This window comes from Cygnus atratus, chromosome 14 (assembly GCF_013377495.2).
Source record: "Cygnus atratus isolate AKBS03 ecotype Queensland, Australia chromosome 14, CAtr_DNAZoo_HiC_assembly, whole genome shotgun sequence".
In the NCBI taxonomy this organism is placed as follows: domain Eukaryota; kingdom Metazoa; phylum Chordata; class Aves; order Anseriformes; family Anatidae; genus Cygnus; species Cygnus atratus.
In genome coordinates, this window is record NC_066375.1 from 5470874 (window position 1) to 5488123 (window position 17250).

Sequence of the window (17250 nt, forward strand, 5' to 3'; positions counted from 1 at the left end):
AGCTCTGGCAGCTGAGTTGTTACAACTTCAAATTTTTACTTTATCACTTTACTTATTACTTTCCCAACAACTTTCAGTGTTTGGTTACTTCAGCTTAAATGGACATGGCTTTCTCTCCTGCTGAGCTGGGCCCTGACCCCTCAGGACTCCGTAAGGTCCCACCAGCATGAGGAAGAGAAAGGCTTTAGCTCTTTTAGGCCACGGAGAGGCATGAGGTGGCACTAAGTGGACTGAGGAGAAGCTTTGCTCTGATGAGGTTCAGCTATCTGTTCAGAAGGGAGGTGGTTGCCTCCACTGGGTAGAAGCAGTAACTCATTTCCTTCCTTTTACCTGACTGGTGCATGTTTACGGCCGTGGGGACGTTAGCCACCTGTGACTTAAAGAAGGAAACAATAGTAGATGTTAAAAAATACATGCCCCATGAAGTACATCACAGTGTCACACAAAATGATCGCATCTTTCAGCACCAGGCCACCACCCCTGTGAAGACCTGACCTGCCACAAACCCAAGTGCTGCTGTGGGAAGGGGCTGCCATGCTCCAGAAGAGGCCGTGAGCCCGCCCAGCCTGTCAGCCCCAGTATGTTCCTGGTGGACTTGTGGCAGGTTGGGCTTGGCCCTTCCAAGGGATTCAGTTAGCAGCTACAGAAAGACCAATCTGCCTGGTTCAAGTGCATTTGGAGAGTTACCTTGCTGTCTTCTTCAGTAATAAACTGTTCTTTGCTAAGGTCATCTTTCAGCTGCACTGTAAATAAAACTGTCAACTACAGCTGAGTTCTGCTTCTCATCAGTCAAGCAATACAATAAAACTCAGAGGAGTGTATTTAGACAATGATTTGAAGAGAGAATGCAAACCTTAAGGAAGTTTTAGTATAATCTTTTCCTCCCAGCTGATCAACATAACAGACACAGTAATTTAGCTAGGGATATGCGATACAGAGTTTACAAGCCTGATACTCAGACTGCCTTTAGAGACAAAAACAATCAAGTTGTTTTTCTAGACCTCATCATAACCATTAAATACTTACCTTCACTTAATGTCTAAAGAACATTTGAGAAAAATAAAAAAATAGAAGTTTCAAGAAAAAAACACACTCCTCAAGCTTGCCTATTTAATTTTAATTCTATTGTGTAGGAAGTTTTACTGCTGTCAAGAAACATTTCTCATCTATGTAAGAAGGAATTCAGCTGGAAATACTAAAATATTTTCAACTTACTGCTTATTTCTATCTAGAGGAAGATAAATTATTATATACATGCGAGTAGTAAAAACATAGTTGTCAGAAAAAATAGGGTTTATTCCCACCATACCTGCCATACATCAGTGAACATATGAAAATATTTCTTTCCAAAACAATTAGCCCAACTGAGTGAATTGTAATGAGTTCATGTTGACTTTTATAGTACTACTCCTCTCCACATTACTTGCCTAAAATATGGTGCCTAGAGTTCTCCAGCACATTAACAAATTGTGTTTAAGGGGCAAAAGAGGTAGAAGTGCTGCTCCCTTTACTCTGTGATTCTCATCAAAACCAGATAATCCTACACCAGTCAAAACGCGATGACTCAGGCTGCCAAAACAAATATTTACCTTTTCCAATACCCTAATAGCATTTTACATAAATGCAAAAGCAATCCTGATGTTGTCCAGAATCAGACTCCGCCACTTGTTTCACACCCCCTACTCTCCCAACACATTCCACTTCCTAAAAGCCAGCACGCCGGCCGAGCCGCCATAAAAGATGCACACCCTGATCTCCGCAGGGGTTAGGAGGTGGTGAGTTTTGTTCTTCTGTGAATTTGTTGTTTCTTTGTTTGTTTGAAGAAAGAACAAAATCTCAATTTCCCTGCCTATAACAGAAAAATAACAGTGCATGGAAAATGGTAGAAAAACACTGCTGTCAGGTGCACCTCGTGGGCCTGTGCACTGGGGGTGTGAATTGCAAAGCCCCTGCCATGCACGAGGCCTGGTGCGACCACTGCCACGACCACGGTGGCAGGGACAAACCCCACATCTTTGGCACGACGACTGACCCACCCAGCTCCCAGTCCATGGGGTTTTCGATTCCTTCACCTCCTGTCTCGCTGGGGTGAGAACAGCTTGTCCCTTTTCTGGGGGAAGAATGCAGAGATAGGAGTATTTACAAGGAGTTCCTATTTATCTTTCCAAACCCAAACATTCACAAATCATGACTCATGACCCCTCTCCCAAATCACTGGATTAAATTAATTTATGTGATTTCGGAGGATGTTATCTTCAAAATTATGGAACACTATACAGTCTGTATTATTCATTGCTTTAAAATATTTACAGTCAGAAACCACAAAGTTTTTATCAACAGTTAAAAGATCCAGAAGCTCACCTAGTGGAAAAAAAAAAGTCATCACATATTTGTATGATTCCTGCAGACTGGCCTTTAAAAATAGTCCAAATGTTACAATTCATCATATGTAAATTTATGGGACTTGGCAACAATGCCAATGTCTCCAGGGATAATGGAAGAGGGGGAGTGCTCTTGGTTAAATGTTCTCTCCCTCTCTCTCCCTTTTTTTTTTTTATTAAATAGATACAGCATGCGGAAAGTGCCTTAAGTATATCCTAAAAAAGCCCATTGATTAATCTGGAGTGCTATGGAAACATGCAGCACATCATGCTTACCAACACTCCATCACTAAGTATTTTGACGCTTGTTAACCAAAACTAGATTTCTGGAAAAAGACAACTTAGAAAATAAAATTACAATTTTTTTTTGAAAACATATCCTTTCCAAGACTATTGCACAGAGCAAATCAGGAGTGAGAAGCCAGGTTTAATAAAAAGTATAGAAGAACAGCCCAGTTTTGGAGTGGTTGTTCACTTGTCTGTTAAAGGCAAAGAAAATTCCATGGGGAAAAAAACCACACTATGTGTTTGTATATATATATATATATATATATGGTATTTTGTGGTTTTGTTTTTCCAAAATAAAAACTAATCTTTAATCAATTTTACAAATCAAGAAAGGACAGATGGAAGGGAAGATTACTCTTTGCATTTTTTTCCTTGTTTTAAGATTTGAAATATGAGAAATTACAACAATTCCTACCTGGCACAGACACCTGCTGTTCCAGACAAGGTCAGTGCTACGACTCAGCCTGGCCTACAGTTCAGCCTCATTTTTGCTTTGTAATTCCACAGTGCTGGCTGATAGCTATTACTATTTTGTGCCTTTGCACCAGAGCCTGCAAACCTGAGTCCTTATGCAAGCTCACAGCTTGCAGGCCCCGAGGAGCCGGGGGCAGAAGGCTGCTGGCATTGCGCACCGCACCGCAGCGTATGCCGCTTTGCCATCGGTCACACCTGGCCGTCCACGAGCAGCTACACAGCACGGCGCTGCGCTTCACAGAGGTTTGCAGATCCTGCTGTCAGAGCCTTCCTCCAGCAGGTACCGCATGCCAATAACTAGAGCTGATCTACAGTTTATGCTTTGCTGTGTACCAGACTCCTACTCCTGAGGAATATTTATCATCCAAAAACAAAAATACTGCCATAAGGTGTGAATAAAATCAAGTCTTTTGTTTAAAAGGAAACACGGTGACTGGATGATATTTTCCAACACTGCAATAATTTTATAAACATATACTAACAGAGCAACTTCCACCATGTGATTCTGGGATGGCGGCACTCAGACCCCTGCCTCCCCCAGCTCTGGTCCAGAATGAGCACAAAGGCAACCAGAAGAGCCCAGCACAGCACGGCATCAGTCACAATATTCACGAGTCATTTTGGTGGCCAAAGTGGAAAAAAGCCAAAATGAATACCATTGCTTGCTTCCCTTTTCATCCCCATTCTAATTTGGATGTTGAGAAATTTGTTGTGTTAACTTGGTGCTAACATCACTGCCTGATCTCTGTGGCTGTCTGTTCCTCCAAGTGGTTTCAGGGGATTACTGCACATAGAAGTGATGGTAGAATTTTTAGAGCAGGTTACCCCATTTATCTTTTGAAAACGTAAGGTGTCATATTAGAGAGAGAGGGATCATGGGCATATTTCTACAAAGGAAAATTTAACGCACCGCAGAATACTTGAAAACATACTGCAATAAGATAATGCTAGGGTATGAGTGGCAAATAACTGCAATTTCGTACACAAATTTGGAGCCAAGTTGTTTTTTTTTTTTGCTTCCAGTCAAATGACCCAATTAATCTCAGTGTTAAAGTCAGCTGTCAAAACATCCACTTACCAAGTCTGCATCCCTTATTTATTCAGCAAAAAAAGGAACCACATCCAAGTAGAAATAGAAAATACTACAAAGCAAGGGTGATTATGTTTAGCTCCTGTTATTCCATCACTGTCCTCATACATGTTATGTTAAATTCCATGCTTGGAAGCACAAATAAATCAAGAAAGTTTATGTTCATGTTTATGTTATGTTATGTTTATGTTATGTGAAGATACCACTATTTCCCTGTTAGGATTAAATTCAGCCCAGTGAAAAGAGTGACATTGTGAACCATATCAGCCTTTCTGCCCTTGCTGCAGCCTTTCAACACGGTCGTCGCAAAGCCAGCACCGCCACCTGTCCCCAGCACACGGGGGCACCCATGCACTGCTGCCCCATCCACCATCCTCTTCCTCTGCTCCGACACAGGGACTCTGCTGGGACACAAGACTTCACGCTGTCCCTAGAGCCAAGGAATTCCTCAGAGCATACACAGGTCCATCATCCAGGAGATGGTTCTGACCGCTGCAACGCTTGTTTATGTCAGGTAAAGTGTTCCTTCCCTACCTTTTCATTCACAGAGGCAGAAGAACACATTTCTATGTTCAAGGACAGAAAATCCAGAGACAGCAGATCACATTGGCTACCTGCCTTTAGCGTCACTTTATCCATCAGCTGGTATTAACACCTCTGCCTTACCTTTATACAGGGTATCTGCGTTCTCAATAGCAAGTTGCTTCTTGGCAGCTGCTCTGCGATAGACCACGTGTGTTCTGCCTCCTCCCTCCTCCTCCTCGTGGGCCCCCTTCTCCAGAGGTTCAATGAAAAACTCATCCTTGTCCGTGCGAATCATGCCAGCCTGCAGCAACAAGGCAGAGATCGAACATTTTGTGTTACTGCACATACAGCAGACACTGTGAGTAAACAGTTACAATATGCTTAAGCACACATTAGTGCTCTCTAGAGAGCAATTCGGATGCAGAGAGGAAATCAGGTGAATTCTTTATTAGAGCAAAATGAAGCATCATTTCCCCAACTTGACAAGAAAGGACAAAAGGTAAAACCCTGAACCAAAGGGATTTCTCCTCGAACCAAATGAGCAAAGCACAGGTCTAAGAATCTGTCTAGGAAATACAATCTCAATTAGAAACCAGCTACAATGAAAGTTAATATGACCTTGGCTGTCAGCCACAGAACGCTCCAGTGCTTACTATCTCTGCTAAATAAAGGATCGGTTCAGAGCTGGTCCTTATGGGCAGTTCTACAGCCAAAAAGCACAGAGTCAGCCTTTCTGTTCATAAGCAAAGCAGAAAAGAACTACAGCTTGCGTGCAGGCAAATAAGCTTTGTTTATATAAATATATATTATATTTAATATAATAATAATAAATATATATAATAATAAATATATATAAATAATCTTCCCCTTGACACAACGGGTTGCACTGACGAAAAAAAACTTCTTTTGAGAATTAGCCACAAACTAGTTTTAAAAAAGGTGTCAGCTGTGCACTGCCAAGAGAGAAAAAACTTATCCAGACTGGAACAGACACCCAGGTATGAAAAGCTGAGAAATTTGCACTGCTACAGAGCACCTCAAAGGGACGTCATCAGAACAATTCTCACAGTTTTCACTGCTGCTTAACACAGCAGGGAAACCAGCATAAAGACTGAACATTTTTTAAAAGTCTTTTTACCATTTTCATGCAGGTGAAACAACCTGGATGCCCTGCAGTTGTCTGCTGCTGGCTGTCTTGTCCCAGTGGGGAAGGTGACCACAGCCAGCAGGCAGAAATGGTTGGCTTTAATCAGTTTTCCTGCGTGTGTTTACACATCTGTGTTTGATAATTTAAACTGCCGAACACTTATCGTGTAAACAGAAAGTCTTACTATGAAGACTGGAATCTTAATAGTGGAAGAAACTGTTTAGAGTATTAAGGAGAGACGCCTGAAATCCAACCTTCAGATCCTTCTTCATCACACTCTTTCCCACTCTGTCCACTGACACCTAAGCTACTGGACTTAGGGGCTGTGCCCACAAGAAGCTCTCACCAGTGACACATTTCTTCTTGGAGCCCACATTCCCTGCTGGGAGAAGCCCGACCTCAAGCTTCCAGGAGAGGCAGTTTGGCTGCCTTGAACCCAGCAGCCTCACTTGAAACAAGTATCATCTCAACGCTCTTATCATACCCCAGCATTGAAGTTCTCATACAAACCATATTTTTCTTCTACAAGCAGCAAACTACATTTCTACTGCTATAAATACAGTATGTTCTTTGGTTCCCTCCTTGGAAAAATGTCAGGTTCATTTGTCATGTCTTAACTTACATTAGGCAAGATTTCCAGTCCCAGATTTCATATATATAATGTATACAAAAACAGATTGAAGAGGAAGGATTAAAGAAGCAAAATTATATCGAAGCAATTTAAACTGATGCCATCCTGCCTGTATAGAGAGGAAACTGAATTTGAAATCTTGTCCTGTTTCTTCTTATCTAATTTAGATTCTACATCAGACACAAAAAAGGTGAGACAGGCTCAGCAGCTCAAGGAAGCCAGGACAACCAAGCGAGTAAGTGCTGAACCTAGAGAGACAGCGACTGACATTTTACTGTAAAAAGAAGTACATGAAAAATTCAGAACTGATGTTTTATTCCAGAATTACTCTCCTTTTAATGTATATATATTAATTGTATACACACACACATTTCCTCTGGATATTGGATATTACATCCGGCAATTTTAAAGTCGTTTTTATGAGAAATGCAAAACTAAAGATGGAGAAGAAAGCAGCATTTGCATACGCAGCTGCACGCAATACGATGCACATGCCATACAGACGCCCAGGAGAAACACACAGGGAGCCTGACTGCCAATGAAAAAAATGCGATTTAGCTTTTGGCAAGCAAGCTGCATCATTGCATACGTACGTATTCCTGGACTTATTAAACCTACTATTAACTTAGCAGCTAATGCTGGCTCTTAATTGTTCATGCGTTGTTAAAAATACGGACCGTACTGGGGGAAACGCTGCTGCCACTGTGTACACAGCAGGGTGTACCGATGGGAGTTTGGAGAAATTTAAACCTTCCAAGAAAATTAACAGAGAGGCAACTTCTGTCTGAGCAGTTCCATTACTGATCGCAGATGAACAACTTTTATAACTGAAATCTAGCTTCCAGCGCACGGCGGTCTTTTGGAAAAAAAATAAATAAAAATCTCTTGAGACTGAAGACCTCTCCCTGAGGAGATGAAGGCAACACCCTGGGACAGGCTACAAGCCTCAACAAAGGAGAATTTGAAGGCTGGTGCCCAAGACATAAAACCAGTGGCCAAATGCTGACACTCCTTGCAGCTGGTTGTGTCTGGTGCTGGCCCTTCTGCATGCAGGGAGATTCCTGTGGCACTGAATACTGCCAAAGAGCTGCCCATCCATCAGGTGCTCTTATTTCATACTCTGCTTCTTGGGTAGACCCAACACCACTCTGTACATCCCCATGACAGCAGCCTCCTTAATCCTGTTGCAGTGCAGAAAGAAAGAAATTTAACCTTTAAACACGGATGAATACTTCCCCCTACACCCTTCATTTTCATCTTGGACTTCATCCCTTATATGAAGAATTTCTCTTTTCCTTTAATCCTGAGAAACACATCCATTATTTGTGGTCAGAAGTATTAGAAAACAGTTAGCGTGTGTTTGTATTGTAAAAGAATTATTTATGTAGATATATATATATTCTACACAGTCTTTCATTTAGCCAGCATATTTTCATGTCCTGAATTGAAATAAAGAAAATATGGCTTTGTTTAAGATTTTGAGAAGAAAATTCACTTAGAGTTCCTACAGCAATCCACAGATCAAGCCATCCACCTAATAATATACCCACAGTTATAAATGATTCATTAAGAAATACGTGGGGCTCCTGAATGTCTCCGCCACACACTTCCTTGCTGCTTCAAGCAGGACATTTAACTTCTTTACTTCCATTTCTCCACCTCTGAACCCACACAACAACAGTCTTACGAGATAATTACAAGGGCTGATTTTTTTTTTTTTTTTTGCCAAGTGCTTTGAATTTGAAAAGCTTGAGATGATTGCCTAATGCTTTTTTTTCTGATCTCTCTCAGAACGCCCCAAAAAAAAGCCACCAGGAAACGGAGATTGCTTTTAGGCACGAACTCAACACCAGGGCTTCGGGCAGCCAGTCGGGCAGTGGAAGGGCATGGCTCCGGCAGCATGAGTTTGCCCGTGCCCTTTACCCAACCTGTCCCAACTTTGCGATGACAGCAGAGAGCATTAAAGTTGCTGCAATTTGCTGGAGAATAGCTCTGGATGACTGAATTAGAAATGCTGTTACATTTGAGCAAATTGGTGCCTTTCTTTTGACACGGGTTACACCAGAAAGCACCAGAAATTTTTCAGGTCTATCTCTGGACATTTACTCCAGGGAACGCGAAAGCAGAATTCAGGCTCTCAACCATCAGTTTCCTCCAGCTCTGAACAAATTACCTGTGGCTGCTTTCATGAACCTTAACAGTAAGCGCTAGGGCCAGAGCCCTCTGCTGCCATGCTCACCACCCACCCCAAGAGCTCTGGATACAGGAGCAGCACCTCCCCTCGGCCCCTCTGGCAGCCACACGCCTGCTGCGTAACTCGGAACTAGGTGGGGAACCAGCATCCTCCCTGGGAAGTACCCGCAGGTCTGGCAGAGATGCTGAGTGAACTGTTACCTCCTCCCCTCCTCTTCTGGGACTTCCAAATAGAAACTAAAGTGAGTACGGGAATATTGCTAAATAATGATGGCAGCTGTGACTGCATCCTGTGACTTATAAAGATACAAATTAATTGCAAATGGATTTGCCTTTGGAATGCACCAAACTGTAGCAAAAAAAAAAACTAGAATACCCCATTATTTCCCAAAGCAGGACACCCCCAGGCCTTCCTTCCAAGAGTTTTCAGATCCCAACTGCAAATTACTCAAGTCAAGCACTGCTTAGCACTCATTAATATGCACTGAAGACTAGAGCAGAAGACACTTAATCAAAAGGAAACTGCAGTTCAGAGAATCAAAACCTCGGCTAAGGTTAGCAAGGCAGTTCTTTAGAAGCGAAAGCCACAGGAAAAAATTCATAAGGAATGCAGAGTGTGCCTGTCCTGTCTAATTACAACAAGAGTTATATTGATACGGCACAAAAGAGTCTGTCCCAATACAGAGGGCAAGGGTTTAGGGCTCCACCAATCTCCTGTGGGTAACAGAGCTCCTGAGCCACCCTGACAGGCACGTGAGGACCCCTGGACCTACGGATACGTGTACGTGCAATGACTGCACAGACCCTTCTGTACCACTCGGCTTTACAGGATGCTGCCATCGGGTCACCACCTCCACCTGGGACCCGCTGCCGATGCCAGACCCCACTGCCAGGGTGGACCACTGGGATTTCCTCACCAGCTCACCCCGCACTGCAGAGCTCAGCAGTGAGGCAGGTCTCTTCTCCAGCCTCCTCTCGCGTTTCTGAAAGCATTCTTTTAGTCTAACTCGACAGAAAAACCGCCTGGCATATTTAGACTCTGCAGAAAACTCCAAGTTTTCGAGCATTAGCTCCTGTGGCTAATTAAATGTCTCACTGGTTCTGCACTCGTTGAGCGACTTAATTGTCTCCTCGTTCCCGTTCCCATTGCTGCTCCCTGTTCTAGGCTGTAACGAAGCAACCCATCTAGCTGCTGCTGCACAACTCCAGAGCTTCAGCCCATCCTGTAACCACAAGTTTAATTAATGTTCATTTTCTTCCTCATTAGTACTGCTTTACAAAGTTTCTCATTGCCATATAAAGGCAGATTTACTTCCCAATCTCCAAGCACATGATACAGACAGAAAGCTAAAATTAAATGTGAGCAAATCTGAAATTAACAATAAATAAATTTAAAAAATTTTAAGTGTCTGCTTGGTTAAATCCATAACATAGAGCGTTGCACAGACTCTTGGAAACAGTATTTCTGTAAATAGAGAAAGTTCTGGTTTTTTTTGGGGGGTATTTGATTCTGAAAAAGGTAACTGGCCACACAATGTACCTGTGCATGACCATATCCTAAATACAGTCCTGGACTTATTCTCCTTATACCGAGTTCAGACTACCCGATATTTAAGCTCAGAGCTTGGGTTAGGAGCCTGCACTCTGATGTCAGCAAAGCCTCCAGAGGGGAATTTGCAGTACGGGACCCTCCCAGCAATCAGTTCACAGAGACGCGGAGACAGGAGATTCGTACTTCACTGTACAGTTGCCAAAAAATATTCTGCAGGTAACTTGAAAGAGAAAAATATTTACATCTGCAGGACAGCAGATCAGACAAGGTTTTATTCTACTTCTTTATCAGTGTGCTTGTACCCTACATATACTTGACTGCTACACATTTGACTAAATGGGCACTAACATGACGCTTTCAGCAGAAAATGAGAAAGCAAACTGCATATGCTATTTTTATTTATATCCTTCTCCAGGCCTTAGAGCCACAAGAACACGCTTTTTCCAAACAGCAACAGACACGTCCTCCCAGCACTGAAGTCAGGTATGGAAATATTATTAAGTTCAATTGCATTACAACAGACCTGATGCATAAAGAGCCCAGATGACTGGAGCGAGATCACCCAGGAAGTCTGGGGTATAACCAAGGACATAACACAGACCTTGCAAGCTCCTTCCAGCCCACGTGGGATTTCTCAACGCTTTCAGTTCTGCAATGTATTTATTTTCAATCATAAAGTACACTGATTCAGGAACAGACATGCTTGGCATTTTATTTCCATTTATCTTCATTCATATAGATAACAATGGAAAAAGAGCTTCTTATGTCGGATTTGCATTTGATGCTTTGAGTACGTCTTGAACTCTTGAAGCATTGCACAAGCAAATCCACCTTTCTCTAAACTGAATGGAGGCACTGAAGGAATTGCATCGAACATTTGGAAGATGTTGCCACTTACTGTGCTATATCCTGTTGCTGTCCTATTTATTCAGGCCCAGGCTGGGTGGGGAAAGGGAAAAAGATTCTTTCTTTGACGTGTATTTTTTATTACTGTCAGTCTAAAATTAGTATTTTTCAGCTTTTTTTTTTCCATTTTGCAATTAATTTGTTTTATTTTCTACACTTTCTCAAAATAATGAAGAAGGTAGGGGAATAATTATATATACAAATAGGAATTACATAGACAGATTGATAGACAGACAGGCAGAGCCTGCTGGGTAACCATAGGAAAGCTGGATGTTTCTCAGTGACCCTACTTATCCTCTGCAGAGCAGGGTTAAGGTCACATTTTTAATGCACTTTGGGATCTCCTAATGAAAAGCAGCACACAAGAGCTATTCATACTACGGGTGCTTTCATGACAGTCTGCTTTCTTACAGTCCTTGCAGCACAAGGGAGAAAGAAAACCCATCCATTCATGTGTCTATATGCTTCCACCGCTACCGAAAATAAAGTTTTGTCCACAGAGCCCAGCCGAGCCACTACACGGCTGCAGGTGTGATTAACAACAGCAGTGGGACAGATCTGCAGCCGATAGAACCCGAGTTAACAGAGCCGCGTTAGTTTACAGCAGATGAGAATCTGGGCCCAAATCGTGCATTTATATGGAATAACTCATTCTGTGTTTTTAAGAGCGGTTTTTGTGGTTTTCAGAGAGACAAAACAGTGAGACAGACTGTGCCTCTCATTCTCACTGAACTGTGAAGAAAACAGACACGACTAAAGCAATACCAGCACATCTCAGGACAGACACAAGCGTTCCAGCCACAGTGCCTCGCTTTAACCGCTGGCCAACACTGAAGCCATTGCTTCCCTACGCCCTGCCTCTACGAGAACAGCACCCGGTTCTCACCTGGGCCACTCAGTGCCCACCTCTGGGCAGCAGCAGGTGCCCCGAGCACGGCTCCCTTCGGTGAGCCTCCTGCCTCTGTCCCCCGCCGCCTGCTCCCCCTGCGCTGGCAGCTGCTCACCCTAAAATCCTGGGAGTTCAAGAGAGAGATGCTGCATTTTCAAAAGGTTACGTTAACATACACGAAACCACGGCTTTCTGCAGAGTCATCTGTACCAAACACAGAATGCAGCCTGCAGAAGTGTAGCAGAGACTTGGAGAAGGCAGACTCACAGCAGACGTCCCTGATGCTGTTCAGCATCGCTCCCTTTGGCAGGTCTGCTCCCACCTTTCAGGTGCCTCCGGGACCACCAGCAGGAGCCTCATCTCCAGAGTTAAGCTGCCAGACCTCTTACAACTCGGTAGCTTTTAAAACAGAGCCCAGCATGTTTTTTTAGCTAAAAGAATGCGCAAGCGAGAACATTTTGGGAAGTCTCTAGGTCTGAGGTCCGCAGGTCTGTGTAATTCCAAACAGGAAAGAGGTGAGTTATTAAATGGCCGTTAAGAACGAAAATGATAAATGCAGCAGATCGTGCCGACTCAGGGGATTGTAAACTTGATTGCTGTTGTTGCAAGCAGAGAATAGTAATTGCAGTTCTCTGCAAGAGAGTTTCTCAATTTTAATCTTTCAGAGAGGAAAAGCATGAAATATCAAGTCCATGAATTTGCTAACAGCGAGATCCAAAAGGATTAACTTTCCCATTTTAACACAAGGAACCATTTGAAATAAAGCATTTCTGAGGTCACTGACAAAATGCATAGCTGAGTTCTACCCTCAGCAATAAAAATGAATTGACATTCTGCAAGAAAACAAAACCAGTCCGACTGGAGAGCTCTTCAGCTCAAATTCTCACAAACTGGGGTTGTTGCTACACAAGTTTCTTTTCAAAAATATATTTGCTTAAGGCACAAATCACCACCCACTGAATTCAACGGGTGTCACATTCATAAATCTCAAGGCCAGGATTCATAAATGAATTCATAAATATTAAAGCAGTTGAATCTGACCTTCTGTGTAAGACAGGCCAAAGACTTTCACCAGAGCCTCACTGCAGCCTCCCAAAAGCAGCCTTCCTCTCGAATGCAGCAGGGCTGAATCAGATCCATCCATGGGTAGGAAACAGTCTGGGGCTTTGCTACGGTAAATAAGATAAAGGGATGCAGACCAAACACTGGAGGAAAAGGGGTTACTAAATTAAACTTTTTTTTTTTTTTAATATACTAAGTTAATCTGAGTAGAGACTGCAGAAATTTAGCATTTAAAATAATTCAAAGCTACTATATTTTTTATAAATAATAGAAATCCCGAATCTTCCCTCGAGAAGATGGCACTGCAGCAACATTTCATATTCCAAAGGAGTACCAGTGCTGCAGAGAGCAAACTCCAGCGCAGTGCCAGCCGCCCGGGGCCTGGGCCACCGCCGCCTGCTCCTCCGCCGAGCTCTCCCCGTGTCCCTCAGCAGCCCAGTGCTCGTGTGGGCACACAGCGAGCGGGTTCAGGATCCTCACTCCAAAAGGCAGTCCTATGAAGATGGGAACCGTGACAGAATCCGGGCTGCCTGGTCCCCAGATTCTGGCACCAGCACCTCCAGTGGGAGGCAGACCCCCAGGTGCAACACCTCACCCAGACAAGAGGCCCCTGGCCCCGTTCCACCCATCTCCGAACCCAAACCAGGCCATAGATAGGTCCAGGGGTGGTCTGTGCAGTTACCCACGGCTTAGAAAACAGAGCCATGCTCTGCTAAACACAAGTTTTACTTAAATTTAATGCCTGTAAGGCCGAGGGGAAACAAAAGCTCCAGAAGCTTACTATATCTGGCACTTGTTTTCCTTTCCACATCCCACAGCCAGGCTTATTTTAACCTTCCTGCTCTTCCCCTGTATGGGAGGGACAAACCTGAAAAGCAGTTATCCAAATGAGAGCTTGAAACCTAATGAGAGATGAGCTTTCAATTTTATCCTGTGCTCAGTTCTAGGCTTCCAGTACAAGATGTCAACAAAGTGCAAGAATCAGTACAGAAACTAAAATAATTAATCCCTGGAGGAACAGGCTTATTAAGAAGGATTAAATCAAAAAACTAATGTGCACTATTTGTCTATATGACAGAGGAAAGGAGGCATACGATAACTCTCTGGCGTTTGAAAGCATAGAGAGAATAAGAATTGCTGATAGAGAAAAACTTGGACATATTTGGAAAGAAACAAAAAAAAGAAGCCCCAACGGAAATTTTGGGCTGAAACGTTACAGACAACCTCACGTAGCTTAAGAAAAAAATTACCTCAAAAGCCTATCCTTAAGAATCTTTATATTAATATTTTTTATTCTTTACATTGCATTAGTACCTAGAGATTAAGGAAGATTTAGGTGCTGAATGATAATAAATACATTTTAGCAGACTCCTGCAGAAGAAATAAAAGGCATCAGCTGAGAGCAAACCTGGCTCAGATAACTCGGCCATAGCTGGTGGTCTATGTCCTCAGTGAAGCAAAATCACGAGCACGAGCTGGGCCTCTTCAAAGAGCCCCTTACTCAAGCAAAGGGAGCCCAGCCTGTCCCAAAGCCCTGCTTCGTCCTGAGCCAGTGAGACAGAGGGCAGTTTCGGGACAGTGGGAGCTTGGCTGTAGCTGGAAGGAAGCTGGAGGCTCTCCATCCCTGACTTCATGGGCCAGCCACAAAAACGGATGCCAGACAGACCACCCAGAGACAGCCTGAAGCTGCCTCCTTGCTGCTGCAAGTGAAATAAGTGCAGGTAGAAGTCCCGTGGAGGGGCAGGGTTATTTGCACTCTTGTATAAACAATCACCATTCCTTACTGCGATGGATCCATATGGTGATCCATACGCCTCGAGCAAAGGTGGCAAATCCCAGAGCATGCAAAGGATCTTTGAGGAAGCACTGGGAGGAGCTGGTGCTCGTGGTCATTGGGGGCATTAGGACGGATGTTCTGCACGTCAATTTGCAAGCTGAAACCGGGAGTTTTGTTGTGGCACTGTTCTAACCATGTCCACCCCCTTGAAAGGACAAGTCAGACAGGCAGTGCACAGCTGAGAAAATAAGGTTTGGGTTTAGGGGGTGTGGAAACAGAGCTTGGATTCACCAAGCACTGGGGAGAAACCTTGGAATGGATAAAGTCTGTAAAGGAGAGAACAGCTTCTCCCATATCATCACTGTATTGCATACTGAAAATGCTGTGAAGAGTATTTTAAGTAAAAGGAAAGGAAGGTGCAGAAGGGTAAATGTTGATGTGTGCTGATATAAGAACATATCAGACACTCAATGAAAAGTCTGGGGACACTAACAGCAGGATAGGAAGCACACAGGAACATCAGTCTGCCAGTGAAGAAGAGAGTCTGGAATTAATTCACATTAACCATATCAAAAAAGAATACAGGAATTTAATCCAGAGGGATTCTAGATATAAATAGGAAAACAACTGTATAGGGTAATACTACCAACTGCTTGATTGGGACAGCACTATCAACTGAGCTACACTGAGGGAGAACAGAAGGGCTACAAGGGCATGAAGCACGCAGCAATGGGAGATGTCCACTACTCCCATGGATACTGTGCATCATTAATGACAGCTTCATGAAGCTCTAAGACCCAGGCTGCAAAGGGGATGCAGCCTTCGACTGTGTGAGCAGGGTGGTTGAACTATTACTGCTGGGGTTGAAAAACACTCCGTAGCACTGAGCACAACGTGCTTGTGTTCAATGTCGTGGCAAGAGCAGCAAAACCTGTAATATTTCTACTGCAGTGCTTGCTTCCGAAAAGGATAACTATGTAAGAATAAAGAAGCTTGTTAAAGAATTGAATGGGCACCTAGAAGAAAACCTCATTGCAGGTAGCACTGAACTATTTAAAGACAGTGAAGGCCCAGAGCAAATGTACACAGCCATCAAAAGAGTTCAGAAAGAGCAAATGAAAGTCAGCACTGCTAAACAGCAAGGCGAGGGAGGGTTATTCGAAGAATACAGGCATCTTTCCAAAATAATAAAATAAAATAATAATAATAGTAATAAAAAAATGAAACAGTCCAAATTAGGAAAATTGAAAGGCTCAGACTGGCAGATTAAATGTAAAAACACAATAAAGGCAAGCCAAAAAAAGAGTCCAAGGAATAACTTGCAAAAAGCATAAAAACTAATCAAAAAAACCTTTCTGAAATAGATCAGGAGCCGAAAACTCATCAGGGAATCTAAGTCCAACAGATTATCAAGGTGTAAAGGAGCACTCAGAGACAGTACTGTAACAGCAAAATTAAGTGAGCTTCTTCAAAACATGCTCACCTTGAGAACCTGGAGGAGGCCCCTATGTAGGAACTCTCCCTGTCTAAAGTTGCACTGAGAGATCTGTCTCAAGCTGAAAGATCAAATGAAGAGGTTATAGAATAAAATCTACAATAAAGAGGTTACAGGACTTCATACTGACAAAACTTGGAGATGAAACAGTCTAGCTACTGTCTCAAAACTGCTTCAGAGCCAGGGGACCGAACGCAAATAAAATCGCAAAGCCAGCTTTTAAGAAGGGCTGCACAAGAGATCTTGGGTCCAAAAACCAGTAAACCTGACAGGCACTGGGGGCCCTGCCCCGTACAACACACATTTCAGCTGTGGAAGCAGGGCACATCTGCCAATAACTAAAGCCCAGAAGGGTACTGATGCCAAGACACCAGAGATAATCGCTCACTACTGACCAGTTCTGGAGACAAGGTAAGGACTTTGACATCTGGTCCAGTGCACGACAGCCATTCCCATGATCCGATCTTGATCACCTCCAGTTTTTCACATTATTTGCTGTGCTTTTCATGATACTTGTCTCCCCCACTCCCTCCAAGGCTCCAGCAACTAATATAACATTTCATTACTATCTGAATTGAAGAATATTCCCTCTGTCTATTCCTTAAACTATGGCTCCAGTAGCCATAAGCTTTTCATCAAACTTCATGCTCCACAGCAGAACTTAAAATATTCACCTGTACAGACAAAACTCTACAGGACCCAAGCCCAGCTAGATAACTGGAAAAACATGAGAAATCCGTAGGTGTTGACACAGAAGGTAGGCTGTAAATATTATTTTATTTTAGAAAATGAAAACCACCTATATTCTTTGGAAAAAAGTTAAGAGTGGCTGATTTCCTC

At 43.1% G+C, this 17250-nt stretch overlaps 1 protein-coding gene across 1 annotated transcript in view; it reads right to left on the reverse strand.

Moving 5' to 3' along the window:
• Positions 1–17250, reverse strand: part of ADAMTS2 (ADAM metallopeptidase with thrombospondin type 1 motif 2) — a 179951-nt gene that overhangs the window by 110857 nt on the left and 51844 nt on the right. The window contains exon 3 of the mRNA XM_035560826.2: positions 4900–5059. Within this exon, the coding sequence (XP_035416719.1) occupies positions 4900–5059 (160 nt within the window). The remainder of the gene's footprint in view (positions 1–4899; positions 5060–17250) is intronic.